At 46.8% G+C, this 19,629-nt stretch overlaps 1 protein-coding gene across 1 annotated transcript in view; it reads left to right on the forward strand.

Moving 5' to 3' along the window:
• Window positions 1-3,335: 3,335 nt before the first annotated feature.
• LOC116586886 (chondroitin sulfate proteoglycan 4-like) overlaps window positions 3,336-19,629 on the forward strand; it is a 60,459-nt gene continuing 44,165 nt past the window's right edge. The window contains exons 1-3 of the mRNA XM_032337406.1: window positions 3,336-3,641; window positions 14,558-14,721; window positions 15,053-18,622. Of these exons, the coding sequence (XP_032193297.1) occupies window positions 3,563-3,641; window positions 14,558-14,721; window positions 15,053-18,622 (3,813 nt within the window). The 5' untranslated portion in view covers window positions 3,336-3,562. The remainder of the gene's footprint in view (window positions 3,642-14,557; window positions 14,722-15,052; window positions 18,623-19,629) is intronic.

Here is a 19,629-nt window from a genome sequence, read left to right on the forward strand (position 1 = left end):
TTAACCCACTGAGCCATCCAGGCGCCCCCCAAATAGAATAATTCTTGTTGCTGAGGCTTAACCGCTGAGTGCCGGCCACAGCAACTACATTTGAGTGTGACCCTCATGCCCGTGGATTTCCCCACCAGACACTGGAAAGAAACATCCCTAGCGTCACCATATTTACAACTGGGCTTTTCCTAACCACCGAGCGTCTTAATTTCTCATTATTTTAGAGCTGTCTTAGCTGCTGTGGAAATTGACGGGAGACCGCACACGATGTTTGAAGTGTGTAAGTGATTACAATGAATTAAAAGAAGAGGGACAAGTGGCACTCTACAGGAAGATAGCTCCTAGTCTCATCCTGACACTTTGAGCGATTTTTCTAAATTAAAAGCTGCACATTTATTAGCAATCATTGCCTGGGTTTGAGTAAAGAAATTCAAATATTTCAAGTTTCTCTGTGCACTAATTAAAAGAGCTCTATTTAAATCAGGCAGGGCTGTCCTGATGCCAATGACAACAAATGAGAATCATAGAATTTTGAGCCAGGAGGGACTTAACAGATCATTTAACCCAATCCTTTCAATTTATAGGGGAAGACAGTGATGCTGCTATAAGGTATGCGATTTGTCCCACATCTAGATAGAGCCAAAGCTACAGGGACTCCCACCCACGGGGTCTAGGACTCTTCAACCTCAAAAAAATCAGAACTACTATGGGCTGTGGGGTAATGCCAGAAATTACTAACGTGGTGTGATTTGTGATTTATAATAAGAAATTAATATTTTGTCTTAATTTTTTGCTTAAGTTTTTGCTTAATTTTTGCTAAAACCCTTGGGACTCCTAAGTGAAGAGAATATCTTTAAAAAACAAAAAAGGCCCTTTTGTTATGTTAATGAGGTGACTTTTGGAAAGCCTCAGATAAACTAAAGGTTGTGGCTGGTTGCCAAGGAAACCAATTATGTGATTAGAAGGTAGGAACATTCAGTCCCATCCCCAGACCTCCAAGGAGGGGAGAGGCGCTAAAGGTTGAGTCCCATCACTAACAACCGCCTCCATGAAAACTCAAAAGGAGGGGTTAAGAGACTTCCTAGGCTGGTGAACTGGAAGGATTCCATGCACCACTGGGCAGGGCCCCAAACTCCACCAGGACAGAAGCTCCTTTGTTTTCGACCTTGCTCTTCACCTGAGTCTTCACCTGGGATTCCTAAACCCAGTTTCAAGTTCAAGTTGATTCCCACAAGTTGATATTTTTCAAGTTCTCTCTGGGTAGCGTGGGTACAGGGGTACAAGAGCACCTGTCTCCTTTCCTCTGAAATCCCAGATCTCTACCCCCTTCTCCTTAGTTCAGAATGACATATCTACTTCATTTTGTCTGTCTTTGGAATTTCCATGTCTCTGAGGACTCCCCATATGTACAACTATTAAACTTGAATTTAATCTATCTGTTAATCTATCTCATGTCTATTTGGTTCTTAGTCCAGTTACAAGGGCCTTTGAGGGAACGCGAATTCCTGCTGCCCAACATAATAAACCAGTATCTAATATGTAAACTGGTTTCCCGAGGCCTGTGAGCCACTCTAGCAAATTAATTGATCCCCAGTAGGGGAGCATTGGGAGCCTCTGATCTATAACCACTCAGTCAGAAGGCCTCATAGCAGTCTAGACCTGTGATTAGCATCTGAAGTGGAGGGCGGTCCTGTGTAACTGAGTCCTTAATCTGGAATCTCATAAAGATAGTGCCAGAACTGGGTCCAGTGGTACCCAGCTGGTGTCAGAGTATTGCTTGATAGTGGGGGGGGGGGGGGGGGAGAAGCCTACACATTAGCACTGGTATCAGAATTGTTCTGTGGATAACATGAGTAGTCTTTAGCAGTATATATGGCTAAGCTCATGGAAGGAAAATAAGAGTCCTCCAACCCGAAGGACAGATCAAAGATGATTCATTTTTAGGACTGTGTGTCTCTCCAAGGATGCTCAGAAACCAGCCAGAGAAGGCCCATAGACTAGGCTGGGCTCCCAGGTACGATGAGAGTGCCCAGAGATTCCTTACCTTGTACCGGGGTCATGCTCAACGATCACTCCTTATGAGCTAGCTAAATCACGCAAGCAAAGTTGTGTCAAAGTTAAGACAAATGAGAGATTTGCCCAAGGTCACATACCAGCGTCTCTAGTACCCAAGCTGGGATCTGCACACAGATCTCTTAAAGAACCAGGCCTGTGTTCTTAACCAGAGGTGACATTTGAATAAAACCTCCTTGGTGCACACCGGGGCCTCTCTGGGGAATCTGGTGTGGCATCGCCCATATTTTAAATTTATGTGCATCCCTGAGGCTGCCAGGAGAAATTCTGCATGCCTGGTGCAGTCGGAGCTGAACTGGCCTCTCAGCCCCAGGCAGACTTATGTGACCTCCAACACTTTGGTAGGACATAGTCAGCCAGAAGTGGGGGGCAGAAAAAGGGCAAGAAGTAGGAAGCAGTTCCCATAGAGATGCAGGGCTAGGTTGCCAGAAGAAAGGGGGGAGAGAGGTGCTCAGGAGGCCCAGACACCTCTGCTCCCAAGTAAAACAAATTACAGATTGCTGACAAAAAGGTCAAAATTGGATTCTGTGCTTAAACACACACACACACACACACACACACACCCCAAAACCCCACTTTACTGCAGAACTAAAAAGGAAAGGAAGGGGATATGAAATCATCCTTAATTTTATCAGGAATACACCGTCACTGGCATTGACTGCCCCTGCAGCCCTTTTGTTAGCATTCTGTCAAAGCCCAGCGCTGCACAGACCAGAGCCCCAGAAACTCATGGCAAAGAGAAGTTGATCTAGAAGGCCCTTGGCTCTTATTGGTCAAATCCTGTTCTTGTCAGATCGAGGTCCTGTCCATTTTATCAGAAACCTCATACCTGGGTGGAGGCTCTCCCTGTGAACATGTGGCCCAAACCACAAGGTGAGTTTTTGCACACACGACCCTTGGGCCTTGATTAATTCCTCTGACAGAGGCTCCAAAATATCCAATAAAAAAAAACTCTGGGGGACCGTCCTTTAAATACAAACGAGGTTCACATTTGATAAGCAATGACTATGTTATCTTATCACCGCCCACTCCGAGTCGTTCATCAAACACGTATTTGCCGGTGCCAACGCGCAGGGTATACACTGGACATACCGCAAAGGGCAGAACAAACCCTCCGCCCTCAGCCGGGTCTGGGGATCTAGCCCACATCCTCCATTAGTCCTTCCCCAGCCTCTCTTTGTCACCACCTCCTGCTGGCCCATGTCGCCCGGTCTAGCGGGGGCCACGTACCCTTTGCGCTCGGCGCCTCGTTGGGCGCCGGTCCCCCCACCGCCCCGGCCCGGTTTCGCCCCCGCCTGGGAGAAGAAGGCCCGGCCCGGGCGGGCGCTGGTGGCGCGCAACAGCTGCAGGTCGCAAATGGCTCTCCCCGCCCCGGCCCAGCCCCCCGCGCTGGCTGGAGGCGGCGCCCCCTGGTCGGGCTGCGGGGCGGAGAGGGGCGGGCGCAGGTAGCTGGGCCGCCGCCCGGGTGCGAGCGCGGGCGCGGGGCCGCCGTGGCGGGATGGGGCGGCTCGGGGCCCGCCGCCTCGTCCTGCTCGCCGCCTGCCTGGGGCTCTGCGGGGCGCGCGGGGCGCTCGGAGGTACGCGCCCAACTTCCCTTCCCCGTCCCCTCCCCGGCCGCGCCGCGCCTGCCAGCGGAGGGTGGGGGCCCTCTCGGGACTCCAGGCGGCCCCGGGAAGCCGCGCGGCGACCCCGACCCGAGCTCCGGGGCCGGACGTTCCTGGGCTGGGCTGCGGGGAGGAGACTGTTCGGCCCCGCGCGGGGGTGTGGGCGCCGCCGCGGGAAACTTCCAGCCACCCCCACCCCCACACACCCGCGCGAGGCCCGCCCCGCCAGTTCCGGGGAGCCCAGGGGAGTCCCGGGGTGGGGGCCCGGGATGGGGGCCCCTCCCGAGCTTCGCAGGGCCCTCGCCGCCGACCGGGGGTTTCGGAGCTGGACTCAGGGGTGCACTCCCAGCAGAGCGAACGAATCCTGCCGCCCTCCCTTCTGAGCCTGTGCCGCTCTGCGCCTGGCCCGGGCCAGTGGGAGGTGCTCGGCTGCGGGGACCTGCCGGCCTGTGGGGCCTTAAACTTGTCCCGAAATTCTTTGGTTGCTGGCCTGGCCTCTTGTTCTAGAAGTACCTCCACAAGATCACCTGCATTTACTGGACCTCAGTCACTGGAAATGTTTTGCATTTCCATGGCGGCTTTCCAGGAGTGAAGGATTACTAATTATTGGGACTTTTTACACAACCAGTCATGCACTTGGGCCTTCTCGCCCTCCTTGGCTCCTTGTAGTTTAGTGTATTTCAATGAAAGACTTCCTCTGAGACTTTTTAAAGATAAAACATTATAAATCAAAGGCCTTGTATCTCTTTGTAGGATTCGGATTAAAATCTGAATGCTTATTTACTTCATTTTAGGCATAGAACAGACAAATAGTGCCATTGCTGCCTACACCACTTCATGATTTCACGAGGAGCTTGGGAGTCGAGTTCCAGCCAGGATGGCATTTGTACTCTGGACCCTTCACTCTTACCCCAGTTGCCTGAGGTCTGACTGCAGCACTCCCTCTCCCAGCCCCTGCCCTGTGTGTGGGCCCTTCCAAGCTCCTTCTCCCATTTTCCTCTCCCTTCCCTGATTCCTGCTAGGCCCTAACGGTGGATTGCGCCCAGTACTGGAGTCCTGGGGCTGCAGTCTGAGGCTTTGATGTGGCTTTGAGAGGCAAGGTTCCAGTTACAGAACGGGAGATCTGGGAGCAAGGGAACGGTTTGATTGAACCAGTGGTCAGTGTAGGGTGATGGTCAAGTCCATAATTTTGGAGTCAGATGGGCTAGGGCTTCAACCTGGGTGCAATCTTGTGTTCTCAGACTGGCTTTGGGAAAGTCTTAGTTTTCCTTCTCTAGGTCTTAATTTTGCATCTGTGCAATTGAAATACTTGACTTCTTCAGAGAGGCTCGAGTAAAACACTGTAAGACTTTCTTACTGCCAGACAACTGCTCATAATGTTCATTTCCCTCCTTTTCTACTCATTACCCTCTTTCCTCATCATCTGTGCGATTACCTTGGGTATGAGGCTAAGAGCCAACGGATTAGACACCCATGGAGGGGTACAGAATGCAGATAGGAAACGTTTCTGGAATTCCATAGCATATACAGTAGTTCCCCCTTACCCACAGGAGATACATTCCAGGCCCCTCAGTGGATGCTCAAATTATGTGTAGTACTGAGCCCTTACATGTACTATGTTTTTTTCTATAATATATACCTGTGATAAAGTCTAATTTGTAAATTAGGCAGAGTAAGAGAATAATTGTAAAAATGGACTATATTAAAAGTTACATGAACGTGGTCTCACTCTCTCAAGATATCTTATTATACTGCATTCACCCTTCTCATGGTGCTGTGAGATGTCTGTGTGATGAGATGAACCACGTGAATGATGTAGGCTTTGTAACATAGCTTTCGGCTGCCATTGACCTTCTGAAGATATGTCGGAAGGAGGATCATCCGCTTCCGGACCATGACCGACCATGGGTAACTGAAATCATAGGTAAGGGAGGATTCTTATATTTTTAACGTATTTCCTCACCCATGGCTCTAATGGCAGCCCAAATACTGGATACTGTGGTCTCATCAAAAGTTGTTTTGGGGCACTTTGAAGAACATCTTCTTGAGTAGCTAGATGTGGGATCTGATTTTAGGTTTCTTTCTGACTTCTTTGGATGATTCAGCCTGTTGTTTTGAAGAAATCTAATTGTCAACGTAGGTGAACTCTGTTCTCAGTCCTTGAGGGACTGATTGTGTCCTCAGCTTGGAGAGTCTTGCCATAGCGGGGAGCCACTTTGTCTGGTAAAGAGATACTGTCTCAGTAAGAATAGCCTTAGCGTTGGTTCTCAGCATATCCCTATTTGCAAATCAAATATCAATCCTGCTATCACTAACTACTTTCTCAAGGTACAACACGTACTCAGCACTAGACTCATGTTGTCAATAGTTCAACAATTTTTGACGACCTTCTTATCAGATCTCATTAGAATATTACTGCTTTGACTTTGGGCCCTCGCTGATGAAAGGCCAGCCCTTCCAGTTCCTTTTGCCTTTACTGGTCCTCGAATTGTTTCTCTCTATTTTTAATCTCTAGCTTATCTGCGGGAATTTTAAAAAGCAACTGATCCTGTTAGTGAGGATTTGTGTAGTTACAGTGACATAACACAACTGTAAGCTCAGTTGTCCAGGCAGACCGCCTGTGGTGTGACAGTGAATGGGAAAGAGAGGCATCAGTGCCCATCTTTCTGTCCTGTAGAGTTCCCACTGCACCCTCAGGGAGACTTGGTACCCAGCAGGTGAGACACATGCCTGGTCTCACCTGGGCAACTGAGGCAGGACAGCCATCAGTCTGTGAATTAGAACTGAATAAAGAATTCTTATTATTCTAGAGTCTTTTTTTTTTTTTTTAAGATTAAGGCAGGCTGTGAATTTATAATATCTTCTTCAGGTTCCACAGTGAATATCTTGACACCCCACTTTGCCATTTCTTTTCTTCTCTCTCTTTTTTTTTTTTTTCCACTTTGCCATTTCTGCTTAAGGCTGTGGTGTCCGGACCCAAATGCTCACCATGACCAGTGTGTCGCTGTGAGCCAAGCACCAGCTGGTGCGGCAGGAAGGGACCCAGCGTGGTGGCCCCAGCCCCACTCACCCCCCATACCCTCCCCGCCCCCGCTGTGGGAATGGACAGGTACCCCGCCAGTGCATGCAGGGAAGCCCAAAAATTCAGGTGTTCGATTATAATCTCTCTTTTTTTTTTAAGATTTTTTTAAAAGATTTTATTTATTTATTTGACAGAGAGAGATCACAAGTAAGCAGAGAGGCAGGCAGAGAGAGAGAGGGAAGCAGGCTCCCTGCTGAGTAGAGAGCCCGATTTGGGACTCCATCCCAGGACCCTGAGATCATGACCAGGGCTGAAGGCAGAGGCTTAACCCACTGAACCACCCAGGTGCCCCGATTATAATCTCTTTTATTTAAAATACCGTCATTTAATATTTTTTAAAAAATAGAACTGCATGGTCCATACAAAACACAAACAAAACTCATAACTTCTACTTCTGGGGCCTTTCCCAGTGCTTCTGCTTTATTCCCCTCCGTATTCCTGGCACATAGTCTAATACCTAGAAATGACAGGTGACCAATAAATCCGAGCCCCTGAACGAACGACCCAATGCACCTGGGGGCTGTGGAAGGCAGAACAGCAGCTCCCCAGCAAGTTCACTCTTAATGCCCAGAACAGAGAATATGTTGCCTTACGTGGCAAAAGAGACTTCCCAGCTGTGATCCAATTAAGGATTTTGAGATGAGGGGTTATCTTGGCTTATCCGTGTGGGCCGTAAGCAAACACAGGGCGTTGTAAGAGGGAGAAGATGATACGTTGGAAGCAGAGGCTGGAATGATGTGACTGCTGGCGGAGGCACCAGCCAAGAAATGTGGCAGTCTTCTAGAAGTTGCAAAAGGCCAGGAGACAGATTTCTCCCCACCAACTACCAGAAAAAAAAAAAAAAATGCAGCCCTGCAGACACCTTGATTTTAGCTCAGTGAGACCTAAGCTAACTTAGGACTAACTAGTCCCCAGAACGGTAAAGCAATAGATCGGTGTCCTATTAAGGCATTACATTTGGGGTAACTTGTTGCAGTAGCAATAGGAACTGAGGAACCGGGACGCAAACACAGCTGTGCGGGAGGGCCATATGCAGGGCTTCTAAGCTAGGATGTGGGCTCTGTCACTAAAGAGGGCGCTGTCAGCTCAACCAGCACCTAGCTAGGGGTCAGGAGTGCCTCCCTGCTTCTTCATTCCAGCCTTGCTAGGGGCAGCTACGGAGCCTACAGGAATAGCTCCCCCTGGAGTGGTGCAGGACCCCGATCTGCAGGTGTGAGGCAGAGAATGCCCCCCTGAGAGGAGCTCAGGGCAGGGCATGGGCTGGCTTCTCTTGGCAACCTGAGCAGTTGGCATGGAGATTCATGTTTGGGGAAGGAACAAAGAGTGAGAATGTGGTGAGTCCCGTTCTACAAGAAGAATTCCAGGGCCCCAGATTGCTCTGGCCCCACCTGCAGACCCAAGATTTGCATCTTCCCAGTGGCCCACACGGCCTGCTATCCCCTCCTTCCCCACCTTCCTACAGGGCTGGCAGCATATTTGGCCGAGAAATGTGGTGCCAGAGGCCCCTGTCACCCCCTAAGCCAACTAAGCAACTGCTCATCCTACGGCCATGGAGCCAATAACTCTTTGTTCACTGACTCTGTCGCCTGACTTCTGTATTCGTGGACCTGAGTTTTGTGGGAGAGACTCTGAGGATGTCCCTTGTTGGGGTTTGTTTTTAATGAGAACCGAGGAGGTTGGGCCTCTCAGGCGTGGTAAATGTTTATGGTAATGTTTATGGTAAATGTTATTTCATAGTTGGAAGTTTTCTTCTTTCTCAGAATGTTCTGGATGGTTAGATATCACTTGATAAATATTCGGCCTTGGTTTGATAAAGCATGCAATGTCAGTGCCACAGTAAAACACTGTAGACGTTCCTCAGAGAAGATTTGTGAGGTGAAAGTGTGGCTTTTCGTTCCAAGCACAGTGACTCGCCTCTCAGGGTCAGTGTGAGGAAGAGCTGCTTTATAACGTTGACCCTCCTTGAGCACCTCAGCTTAGGACTTTGTATAACGCAAATGCTTTAGCAGAGAAGTTTGTTTTTGTGGTTTTGTATTTTAATTTTCAAAGTAAGCTTCTACACTTATGATATATCATCTTTAGAATATGTTTGGAAGAAAGGCAATACATAAAAAGGTACAGTATAAAATTGTCCATGATGGGATTATTATGAAAAGGCAGCTCTAGTTTTCAGGGAAAGCGGACGGTTCTGAAATCTCTTTTTTGGGAATACTTTCCTGATTAGTTTCTATCTCACTCTGACTTTGCCCTTACACACTCACCAGGTCGATCTTTCTAAAATCCAGAACTGATGTGTCTCCTCCCCACTAAAAACCGTGATCTTCCCCGCTGTGTGCAGAATAAGCTACAACCTTCTTAGATGGTTTGTAAGGCGACCCCACCCCATTCGTGGGTCCCTGCCAGTGGGGAATCCGGTTGGTCAGTCAGCCGTTTACTCCCCAAGTAACTGAAAATTTCTCATTATATATGTGCCAACAAAACAAAGAAAAACGAAACCGGAACTTCTCTCTTAGTAGGTGGATACCCAGCCAGAAATTCGGAAAATCATCTAGATTGCCCCCTGACCTCTTCCCTTCCCTCCTAGACAGTCCAGCTTTTAAAATATCTCTTGAACCCGCCTGCTTCTCCCCCTGCCTGCTTCCCTACTCCCTACCATGCCTTTGAGCCCATTTTCTGCACTTCAGCCAGAGTCCTCCAAATTGCAATCTGGGCACGGCATTTCCCTATTTGATCCTTTTATGGCTCTCTTTGAGCTGAGTTTGAACCCTTCCCTTGGCTTCCAAAGTTGCCATTATGGTGTGCCTCTCCGGTGTGCTGGACACTCCTACAGGCACCTTGGACTGAGCAGTGACGAAGACTAGCCAAGCCTTCTGTCCTCAAAACCTCACATTCTGTTTGGGATGGTGTGGGATTGGAGCTGGTAATAACCCAGGAAGCAAATCAAGAAGGTAACTAGAGCTTATGATAAGGGCCTTGAAAGGAGTCACCAGTTTAAACTGACAGTTCAGGGAAGGCCTTTCGTAGTCCCACCATTTGCCCCCACGCCCCCCCTCAAATTTGTAGCACTCACCCTGGCTGTCCCCCGCCTGGTCCCCCCTCCCCCAACACACACACAGTGCTCAGCCAGACTGGACCTTTGGATCTTTACAGTCCCTGGTCTCTTTCTCTTTCTCTCCCCTCATTTATCTCCTCTTGCTCACATCTGTCCCTCGCTAAGTATTTCTGGAAGCCATTGTCTTGCTGCTGGAAACACCTCAGTCCATCCACCTCCTGGGCTAGGCCGAGAGCCTCTGCTGTGCTCTCCATTTCTCAGGCACTCTAATTGCTTGATTGGCAGTCTATGTCGTTCACCTTTCAGTCCCCATGTTTGTGGTTTATTTGCTATATTTGTGGACAGCGGAAGTACGTGTCGGATGGGCCACTTAATCTGTTAGGGAGAGACACTTCCTAGGCACAGGACTCCTTCCTTCTTACCCCAGCGGGGCCCCAAACAAGCCGCTGTTGTACCAACTGCCCAATTAATATCGCCTGGATTGGATATACTCTTCCTTCTGAGCAGCTTTCTCTTCGGAGAGCCCGCAAACCCCCTTAGTCTCAGTAACTTCCTGCCTCCAACTCCCGATAGTACTTGGCACACAGTAGGTGCTCAAGAAATAGTAAACCAGAGTATTCCCAAAGCTGCTTTGCTTCCCAAAGAAGCAAAACTGGAATCCAACAAACAAAAACAGGAAATTGTAGTTTTGGGAGGAAAAAATGGTAACTATTTCTAAGGTAAAAAAAATGAATCAAATACCTACTCCCCCTCCCCACTCCACACCCCAGGAGAAATGACAGAGAAATAGAAATGTTTACTTTTCCCTGGAAAGTCTTTTACCCATCTTATTGCCAAACTTTGGCTTCCATTCAGCCCTGTCACCTTTTACATAAGCATATAAAACCAGGAAGTTGTTCTGATTTTTGTTCACCTTGACTTGCCCTACCCATACAATTCTGAAGTCACACCTTTTCCTTTTCTGTAGGTGGAGATCACTTTTCTTCTTCTGGAACCCAGTTTTTCTTGTGTTTCGATTGCCTTCTTATTGTTATTTTGAGGGACTTACTAGAAGCCATAAAATTTGAGATCCATTCGGAGATCTGTGAGGACGCAACTGGCTTCAGGCTGTCAGACCGGAAGTTTTAAACCTGCTTCCTTGATTTTCCCCTGAGGCAATGGAAATTTGTAGCCACCAGCTGATCCTGGAATTGATTTAGTGCCAGGAAGGTGAACTGTGGGAAAATATAATATTACTTAGTCATTCTCAGCAGTAGATTTTATTATTTAGAAAACATTTCCTGGTTTTGAGAGCTTAACAATACAGCCTCTAAGTCGGTCAAAAATCAGAGTGAGGGGATTCAGTAACCAGGAGACCAGGACCATATACACTAGGTAGGAGAGCTAGTGGGCTTATAAATGCTTGTTTCATCTTCTTTACTTCATTGCTGCATTCTTGTTTTCTTGAGTTTAATTATTAATGGCTGTTTTTTAACTAGAAAAGTGTTTTTATACCGTGTTTTTATACCTACCTGAGAAAGTTTGTGGAGATCATAGTCATCTCTGTATCAGCTTCTATCTTGGTGAAAACAGGGGATGTGAGGTGGGGAATGCAGGGTTTGGGTCTTAGCTCTGTTTTGAACTACCTGTTGACTCTACATAAGTCCCTAAGCTTTTCTAGGCCCGAGTTTACTCAACTATAAAATAAGGGTCTCTTAGGTTAGTGTAGTTTGGTTCATTAAATGCTTGCTTGCTACCTATCTTAGATTGGGTTCCCAAAAGAGAGCCGCACAGGCAGGGATTCTTGTGAAAGTAAAATGCTGAGTGAGATGGCCAGGAGAGAGCTGGAAGGAAGGAAGGAAGGAAGCAGGATTGGGCAGGAGAAGAAACCAAGCAAAGATCTGGGTTTAGCTCACATAATCTTGGCCTGATCCCAGAGAGAGCTCTAGGATATGAATGGCAGCACAGAGCTCTACATATTTTATGCATCTGTTTCAGTCAGTCATTGGCTATAGGTCCCCCTTTAGGGCAGGGGGTGTAATTTCACTGAAATTTCTTGATAACACAGTGAAACAGCAGGAGGAGGTTATACCAGCTTGTTAAAAGGGATCTCAGTGAGCTATCAACAGAATCTGCTATGTCACCTGTGGCCAGGCACTGTGCTAGGTATTAGAGAGGCGAAGATAAACAGAGAGATGGCCCCTGATCACAGGAAACTCATAGACTATTCCAGAAGATCGATGAATAAGCAAGGAATTTCAGTACAACATGGTGAATGCTGGAATAAAGGAATACGCAGAGTGTTGTAGGAACAGAGAAGCAGACATTGAAGACTGGGTTCCTCGGGAAGCAGAATCTGAGATGGAGATAATCACGCAGGAGCCTTATCCAGGACTGTTCTTAGGGACCGACATTTGTTCTCAGACCCATATATTATATCTCCTGGAGATATAGCAGGAGGTGTTTAAAGATCTTTAAAGACCATGTAAATATCTTTCACTTCAAGTCTTGGAGGACAGACCCTCACTCCACTAGAGTCTCACTTCTGCGCTGGTGATTCAGCTGTACCTTCATCAGATTATTCCAGCGCTCTTTTGGGGCCTCAGCCTCAGCCGTGTAATAGATGATGGGACCAGTGGATCCTATGGTCTTGGGCCCATTACCACACCTTCCTTGGAGTAAAGGACATGTCTTTGATTGATGTGATATTATTTGGCTTCCCCTGTTAGTGGATTAAACACTCCATGAGCTCTTCATGTAATGGTGCTATCTGAGGCAAGAAAGGCACATAGATACCCAGAATATGTGGATATTTTATTTTTTGAAATGAATCACTGGCCAGTCTAAAAAAGTAAGGGTTTCACTGAAGTCAGCTCAACACCGAGTGGACAGTTGGTCTCTCTTCAAGGAACAGTAACATACTGGGGATGGGTGTTGGACTCTGTTGGAGGCCTGTTGGGCATTCAGCAGTAGCAGTAGCTAGGAAAGCCTCAGTAAAAGGGATCCCAGACTACTGGGTCTCCCTCCCTGGCACCATGGCCTCCTGCTGTGCCAACCTGTGGGGGGGCAGAGGTGACCCGCGTCAATCCCAGACCTCCTTGTTCCTACTTTTTCCGTCTTTTGCATCTTGGGCTCTTGACGATCTGTTCAGGCCATTTGCCACTCTCAGTCAGTGTTTTTTTTTTTTTTTTTAATCTGAACCTCAGTCCACTTCTCTCTGTGTGTCAAGTGGATGATTAGGTATTCTACCCAAAGTTCTATCCACTTGGAGCATTTTTTCTTGCTGCTGTTTTTCATGGTCACCGCTAAGGGGAGCTATGGTGCAGTTGGCGGCTGTTCTCATCAGACTCCCGTTGGATGATGCTGATTCATCCGTGAACCGTGCTCAGGTGTTCTGTTTCTCCATCAGCTGGCACCATGGATTCGCCCATGCAGCCATATGCGTGAGCAGAGGAAAGGTGCTGGCGCGAGAAGGGTGATGATGGAGCTCTGGGCTGCCATCTTGTGCGCTCACTTGTGCCTTCTGGTCTTATTTATGCTCAATCCCGGAAGTACCATTTTCATCTCTCTCATCCATCTGTCATGGTAATTCTGTCGTGTCGCTCACAGTGTGAGACAGAAAATGTTTCGCATTTTCTATGCATCTAGGAGCCACTTTAGCAGTGAGTTCACACCGTTTCTGGTAGTCTTTGCCAGGGTGTTACATCCAATACCTTTGGAGAATTCCCCCAAATCTAAATTCTTCCTTATCCAGCTTCACGATGTGCCCCCATGATCAGCACCCTCAGTCGCATGTGTGTTCTGGAAGCTACCAGGTGTAGAATACACCTGAAGAGGTCCTACAACTACGTTAGGGTCTAGTCCTTTTCCACCCCTATCAAGCCCAACATGTCCCCACACAGGTCATGTTGTGACTTAACCTTTGTTTTTGATCGAGTGGCCAGGAGGAGAGATGGGGGTGTATCTTCAGAGGTCAAGTGCTGCTTGTGGGGAGAAGCCTCTGCATCCTTTTCCAGCCAAGGGCACACCAATTTTAATAGGGAAATAGGCCACTTCTGTAGGCTAAGAGGGTCCAGAGAGAACCAGGGACCCAAGGTATTTGAATACATCAACCCAGATGCCTCCATTTCCTTATATCAAGGTTCTGTTCTTTCCCAGCCAGGATCTTAGCTTTGTTGGAGCTTACCTTCCACTGGTCTCCTGCTGTAGGAAAGGGGGACTCTATATGCTACCACGGAAGCCCTCTTGCTTTCACACTTAATTGTCAGCAGATCTCTCCTACCTTTTCCTTCTCTTTTTTCCAAGCTTTATTCAAATTTAGCAATAGACAGCCAATTTCATAGTCTTCATAGCTACTATTTGCCCTGTATCTTTCATGGCTTGATCTTTTATAGCTGAATAATGTGGTCCCTTCTCCTCTTACACCAGTTCACCACCACTGGTGTGGGATTATCCCTATGACAGGGAAGGAAGCGGGATTGGGTACATGGAGAAGTAGACTTGCAATTCAGTTTCAACAGAAGCCTTGACCACCCTTCTTGGGAGTTCTGAAGAGAGACTGACCCATCAGAGCTGTTTTGAGTTGGGTCAAGAGAACACTGAAACTTTGTACCCCCACATTGGAACTGTGGGCTACCCCAGGAACTGGCCATGGCTTTGGGCAGGGCCGCTTTCCTCAGCAAGGTCAGTCCCTGAAGAGAGAAGACACTCTAAAGTGGAATTGTCATTGTGTAATGAATTTACTCATTTATACTCCTTATTGAATTTTTCCCCTAGCATCTTTTTATGGTGAAAGCTATGTGGAACTCAACATCATCGAAGTTTTGCCTGAGTTATCTCTTCAATTAAAATTTCAAACCAGCAAACCTCAGGGATTACTTTTCCTTGCAGCTGGGAAAAATGAGTACTGTATAATAGAACTTCTATCAGGAAACTTACGGGTAAGATTTTCTTAAATCTTTAAAAATGTGTGAGTTTTCAATTACTAGAGGAAAAACCATGAGAGAGAAAGAGAACAAAATATCTATCCATTTTATTCCTGTTATTTTACTAGAATAAAAATGTGTACCATTTGAAAAGTTGGGATAGCCTCTGATTTCACCAGCATGCCTGACATATTCTGACTCTGAAACTTTTAAACCTCATCGTGTAGTCCATACCTGTGGAAAGTGGTTTCAAGTCCAAGTTTCTCTCTCTCTCCGTGGATGGACCTGTTTTCTCAGTAAGACACTACGAGATGAGACTGATTAATTATGATTCTTTCTCTTTCAGGTGAGGGTGAATTTGGGTGCAGGTGAACAAGTGCTCCTTTCTGAGCAAAGGCGCCGTGTGGATGACTTGAATTGGCATTTCGTGGAACTGTACTATGTTAAAAACACTATCTCTCTGGTTATCGACAAACACTATGAGACAACTGGCCAAATCACTCGTGGGACGCACAGTTTGCACTTTCAACATGGAATCTACATAGCAGGCCATGGTGAACTTGACCTCCCTTACCTGGATGGAGAGCTTCCCGGTTTCCGTGGATGTATGGAGGGTGTGATATTTAACCAGAGGGAGATCCTCGCATCCCTCAGGCCTTACCCTGGTTTTAAGAAGGTGTATGAGGTGTCACTAGGATGCAGTGATGAATTTTTTGCAGGAGAGGATGAGGCCATCAATTTCTTTAGCTCCAGATCCTACGTCACCTTCCCAGAATGGAGGGTGCGTGGGGAAGGGCTGTTGGAATTTGCTTTGCAGACTGGAAGTCAACAAGCTTTGCTTTTGTTTCAGCCAGGTAAACAAGGAAATTTTGTTGCTTTGGAAATAGTTCATGGTCTGTTGAAAGCTCATGTAGGAAGGAGCAAAAGTAACACCCAGCTCTCTTCTTTAAGCGTAGTTAGTGACAACAGGTGGCACATTATTCAACTCAGACTCACAGGACAGTATCTGGACCTGATGGTGGATGAGCAAGGGGTGAGGGCGTTGCTGCCCTTGCGAAGCAAACCATTTGTATCGGAAGGTCCTCTCTTCATGGGAGGTCTTGATAACCGTAAGGGAGAAGAAGTTAAGAAGTTAGAACTTGTCTCTGTGCCTAGGAAATCTGCTCGAGGAGTCTCTTTCAAAGGGTGCTTAAGAGGCTTGGAAGCCAACTCCGTAAAGAGAGCATTAAAGAATGCCCTTGTGTCTAAAGATGTAGCCGCCGGGTGTAAATTGCAGAGTAGTGATAATGAAAACCCTTTCATAACGACAGCAGAAAACCTGCTTCGTTCAGAAGTTCCCCTTTCCACTACCGTCCCCAAGGCACGCAAGCCTTTTCTTCACCAGGCGAGTAGCTATTTCTTAAGTCTGAATAACCTGGAGGTCCAAGAAGGTGGGCGAGCCTTACTGGAACAAAGGCACATGAACGTGGTTGTAGCATCCGAAGATGTGGGCATCCATCCTTCTCAAATATTATTTAAAATAGAGGAAATGCCCCTGCATGGGTTCCTTCAAATTGATGTTTCGCCTGCACAGGGAATGGAGGAGGCTTTCACTATGTTAGATTTGGGGCAAGGGAAAATTTGGTATGTCCATGATGGCTCAGAAGAACCTAGGGATTTTTTTACATTTTCAATCTCATCCACGAGTAGGAAGGAAATGCCATTGTATCTGCGAGGACATGTTCCATATGTGTTTAACATTACTGTCCTTCCAGTAAATGATGCCCCAGTCCTTAAACTCCCTGAAGGAAACTTGCTCCTCCTGTTTGAGAATTCTAAGAAACAACTGACTCCAAATGTAATACACGTGTCAGACCCTGACACAGATTCCTTGAGTCTTAGCTTCTCAGTTCTTGGCAACTTCAATTCAGACTCTGGGTTTTTAGAAAACACCAATGGTCCTGGGAAAGCCATTAATAGTTTTACGCATGGGGATTTAAGAGATGGCAACATTTTCTATGTGCACAGAGGTCATCGGAACTCCCGAATCCTTCTGAGAGCAAGCGATGGAGAGCTGGTTAGCAATACCGTAGTGTTACGGGTCATGGCTGTTCCTTGGGACTTTGAAGTGGCTGTTAGAACTGGGGTAGTCGTCCAGCAGGGGGGCGCGGTTCTGATTACACGGAGTAACTTGTCGGTGGAGGTTAATGGTGAACCCCACGAGATGGAGACCCGCTATGCTATCACTCATCCACCCCAATTTGGTCACATTCAGCAGCAGGGGTCAAGGGGTAAATGGAAACAAGTTAGTACCTTTTCTCAACGTTCCATTGATCAGGGTCAGGTCCGGTACCATAGCACATTTCAAGAACTACAGCCAGAAAATGTTACAGATCACTTTAAATTTAAAGTGAACATAGAAGGCAAAGTCAGTGAAGAGCTGGTATTTCCCATTACCGTACACTGGCTAAAGTTTGTACTTGTGAAAAATGTTCCTCTCGAGGTCAGTAAGCTGAGCAGACAAGTACTGAACTCTGACCACTTGCAGGCTGTGACGGAGGGTATGAGTGTAACTCAGAAAGAACTGCGTTTTAAGTTACTGACACCACCTAAGAAAGGAAAATTGCTAGTTGGCAATAAAGTTCTAAAAACAAACTCCGTCTTCAGCCAGCAAGACATTGCAGACTCTAAGATAAGTTATGAGCCATGGGAGAGGCCTAGGGAAGACACAGAAGATATCTTCAGGTTCTTGATTGTTGCAAAGCACATAGAATCCAAAGATTATACTTTCAGAATAAACTTTGAAGCAGACAGGACCCGCATTATTGTAACTAACAGAGGGTTATCTGTAAAAGAAGGAGAAGGGAAATTAATTACGAAATCGGAATTATTCGCTCAAACACTGGACAATCAGACCTTCCGATATATAATCACCAAGAGTCCTCAACATGGGGAGCTGAAACTGGTCAACTTTTCAGACCCTCTGGGAAGTCGTGATAATATCACTATGTTCACTGATCGAGACATAGTGGGGGAGCGGCTGATGTATGTCCACGATGACTCTGAGACCCAACATGATGAATTCCTCCTTGTGGCCTCCACCTCGGGACCAGGCCGAGAGGGAGTGCTCAGGCATCTTGACGCAGAACGTTTATCTACAGAAATCAAAGTTGGCATTTCTGTAGAGTTAAAAAATGATGAGAAACCAGTACGTGTGGTAGATAAGGTCTTTTGTGTTGTAAGGAACGGCCAGCGCCTACTGACCCTGGCAGATCTCTGTTACCATGATCCCGACTCAGATTTTGATGATGGCCAGTTGCTCTACACCCGACGGGGCATCCCAAACGGGGACCTGGTGAGAGCCAATGATGTCACTCAGAAACTCTACCAGTTCAGGCAAGACGACCTGCGGGAAGGGCGAGTGCTTTTCAGACATCGGGGTGCAGACTCTGCCCGCTTTGTGCTGTTCGTGACAGATGGTGTCCATTATACATCATCCCTTCTTGAGGTCAGTGTGTCAGACCCCTACGTCCAGGTAGCCAATAACACGGGGCTGATTGTACAAAGAGGAGAGGACAGCAGCCTCACAGCATCCAACCTCAGTGTCACCACAAACCAAGATGTCCGAACAGACCACGAGATCGAATTCCACGTGCTACAGCCCCCAAAGCATGGTGGAGTGCTAGTCAACCAGTCAGTGTCCCGCTCATTTTCCCAGCATGACTTGAAGCGGGGACATGTGATTTATAGGCATGATGGCAGCGGCAACTCTGATGTGTTCAACCTGACAGTGAAAGTTAAGGAGATACACATAGATGTGGGCGTCTATGTACAAGTGTACTCAGAAAGCCACCAACATCGCGCCCAAGTTCCGCTCATCAAGACCCTTATAGTTGAAGAAGGAAAACCAGTAAAACTGAATAGAGGAAGACTCCAGGTAGGTAACTGTCCTACCACTGAGCATTCTTATTCTCCCAGAGTAATCTGCTTCTAAGAGCTATTTTTGTGTTGATTTCTCCGTGGTATTCAGAATGACTTTTTTTTCCAAATGTAAATGCCATTGAAAGGAAAAGCTGGAAGGTTTCATGATTCTGATACTACTGATAGTGCTATAGTTGGAGTATAAGTGACCAAGCCTTATGTTAAGGCCAAGTGCACACCAGCACACAATATGTATGTTTGTTTAGTGTAGGATGAACTGGAAATTAGGAGATGATGTACATATTATTGTAAATTAAGAGAGCTTTACTTTTTTTTTTCATTTTTATTTCATTAAAAATATTTCATTTGGTCAGGGTTACATTTGTGATGTGATGAAGCAGGGTATATAAATTTAGCAGCTTAAACATGAAAAGGATTCCTAAAACAGTAGAGGATGCTATCTTACACAGTTAATTTCCTTAGTTCTGAATTAGCCTCATTTTGTTTCCTGAAATGGATGGATAAAACTGGCACAGACTACGGGAATGCCAAGGGTGAGACCTTACATCAGAAACTACCTGGTTTCCTGGGGCTCCTACTTAAAAACTTCCAGCAAGCAAAGCCCTGCTGATGAGAGTTAGGAGAGAGTGTTTGTTTTAGGGTAATCCTGTACAGGGTTTGTAAACTGTGATTTATGACAGCTGGCCACAAATACAGGCTGTTGTGAATCTACCCTCGGGACAGTAAAGGAGTTTACTTGTTTGCTAAATGCAGCCAATAACATCAAGAGGAAGTGAACTCAAATCAGAAGCATTTACTGAATGAGTTAGCTTAAGGAAATTCGGGCCTCCCCAGCATTTCTCAGTCCATTTTTAGGCTCTTGGAGAGTTTGTGTTTTACCACAAGGGGGCGTGTGTAGTTCAGTGACTCTAAATCAGTTACAAATGACAGCTTTGAGATGGGTTTTGCTGAATCAATAAATTAAATATATATCGAAAATGCTGAGCTAACTAAAAGGGGAGA

Source organism: Mustela erminea, chromosome 3 (genome assembly GCF_009829155.1).
Source record: "Mustela erminea isolate mMusErm1 chromosome 3, mMusErm1.Pri, whole genome shotgun sequence".
Classification (NCBI taxonomy): domain Eukaryota; kingdom Metazoa; phylum Chordata; class Mammalia; order Carnivora; family Mustelidae; genus Mustela; species Mustela erminea.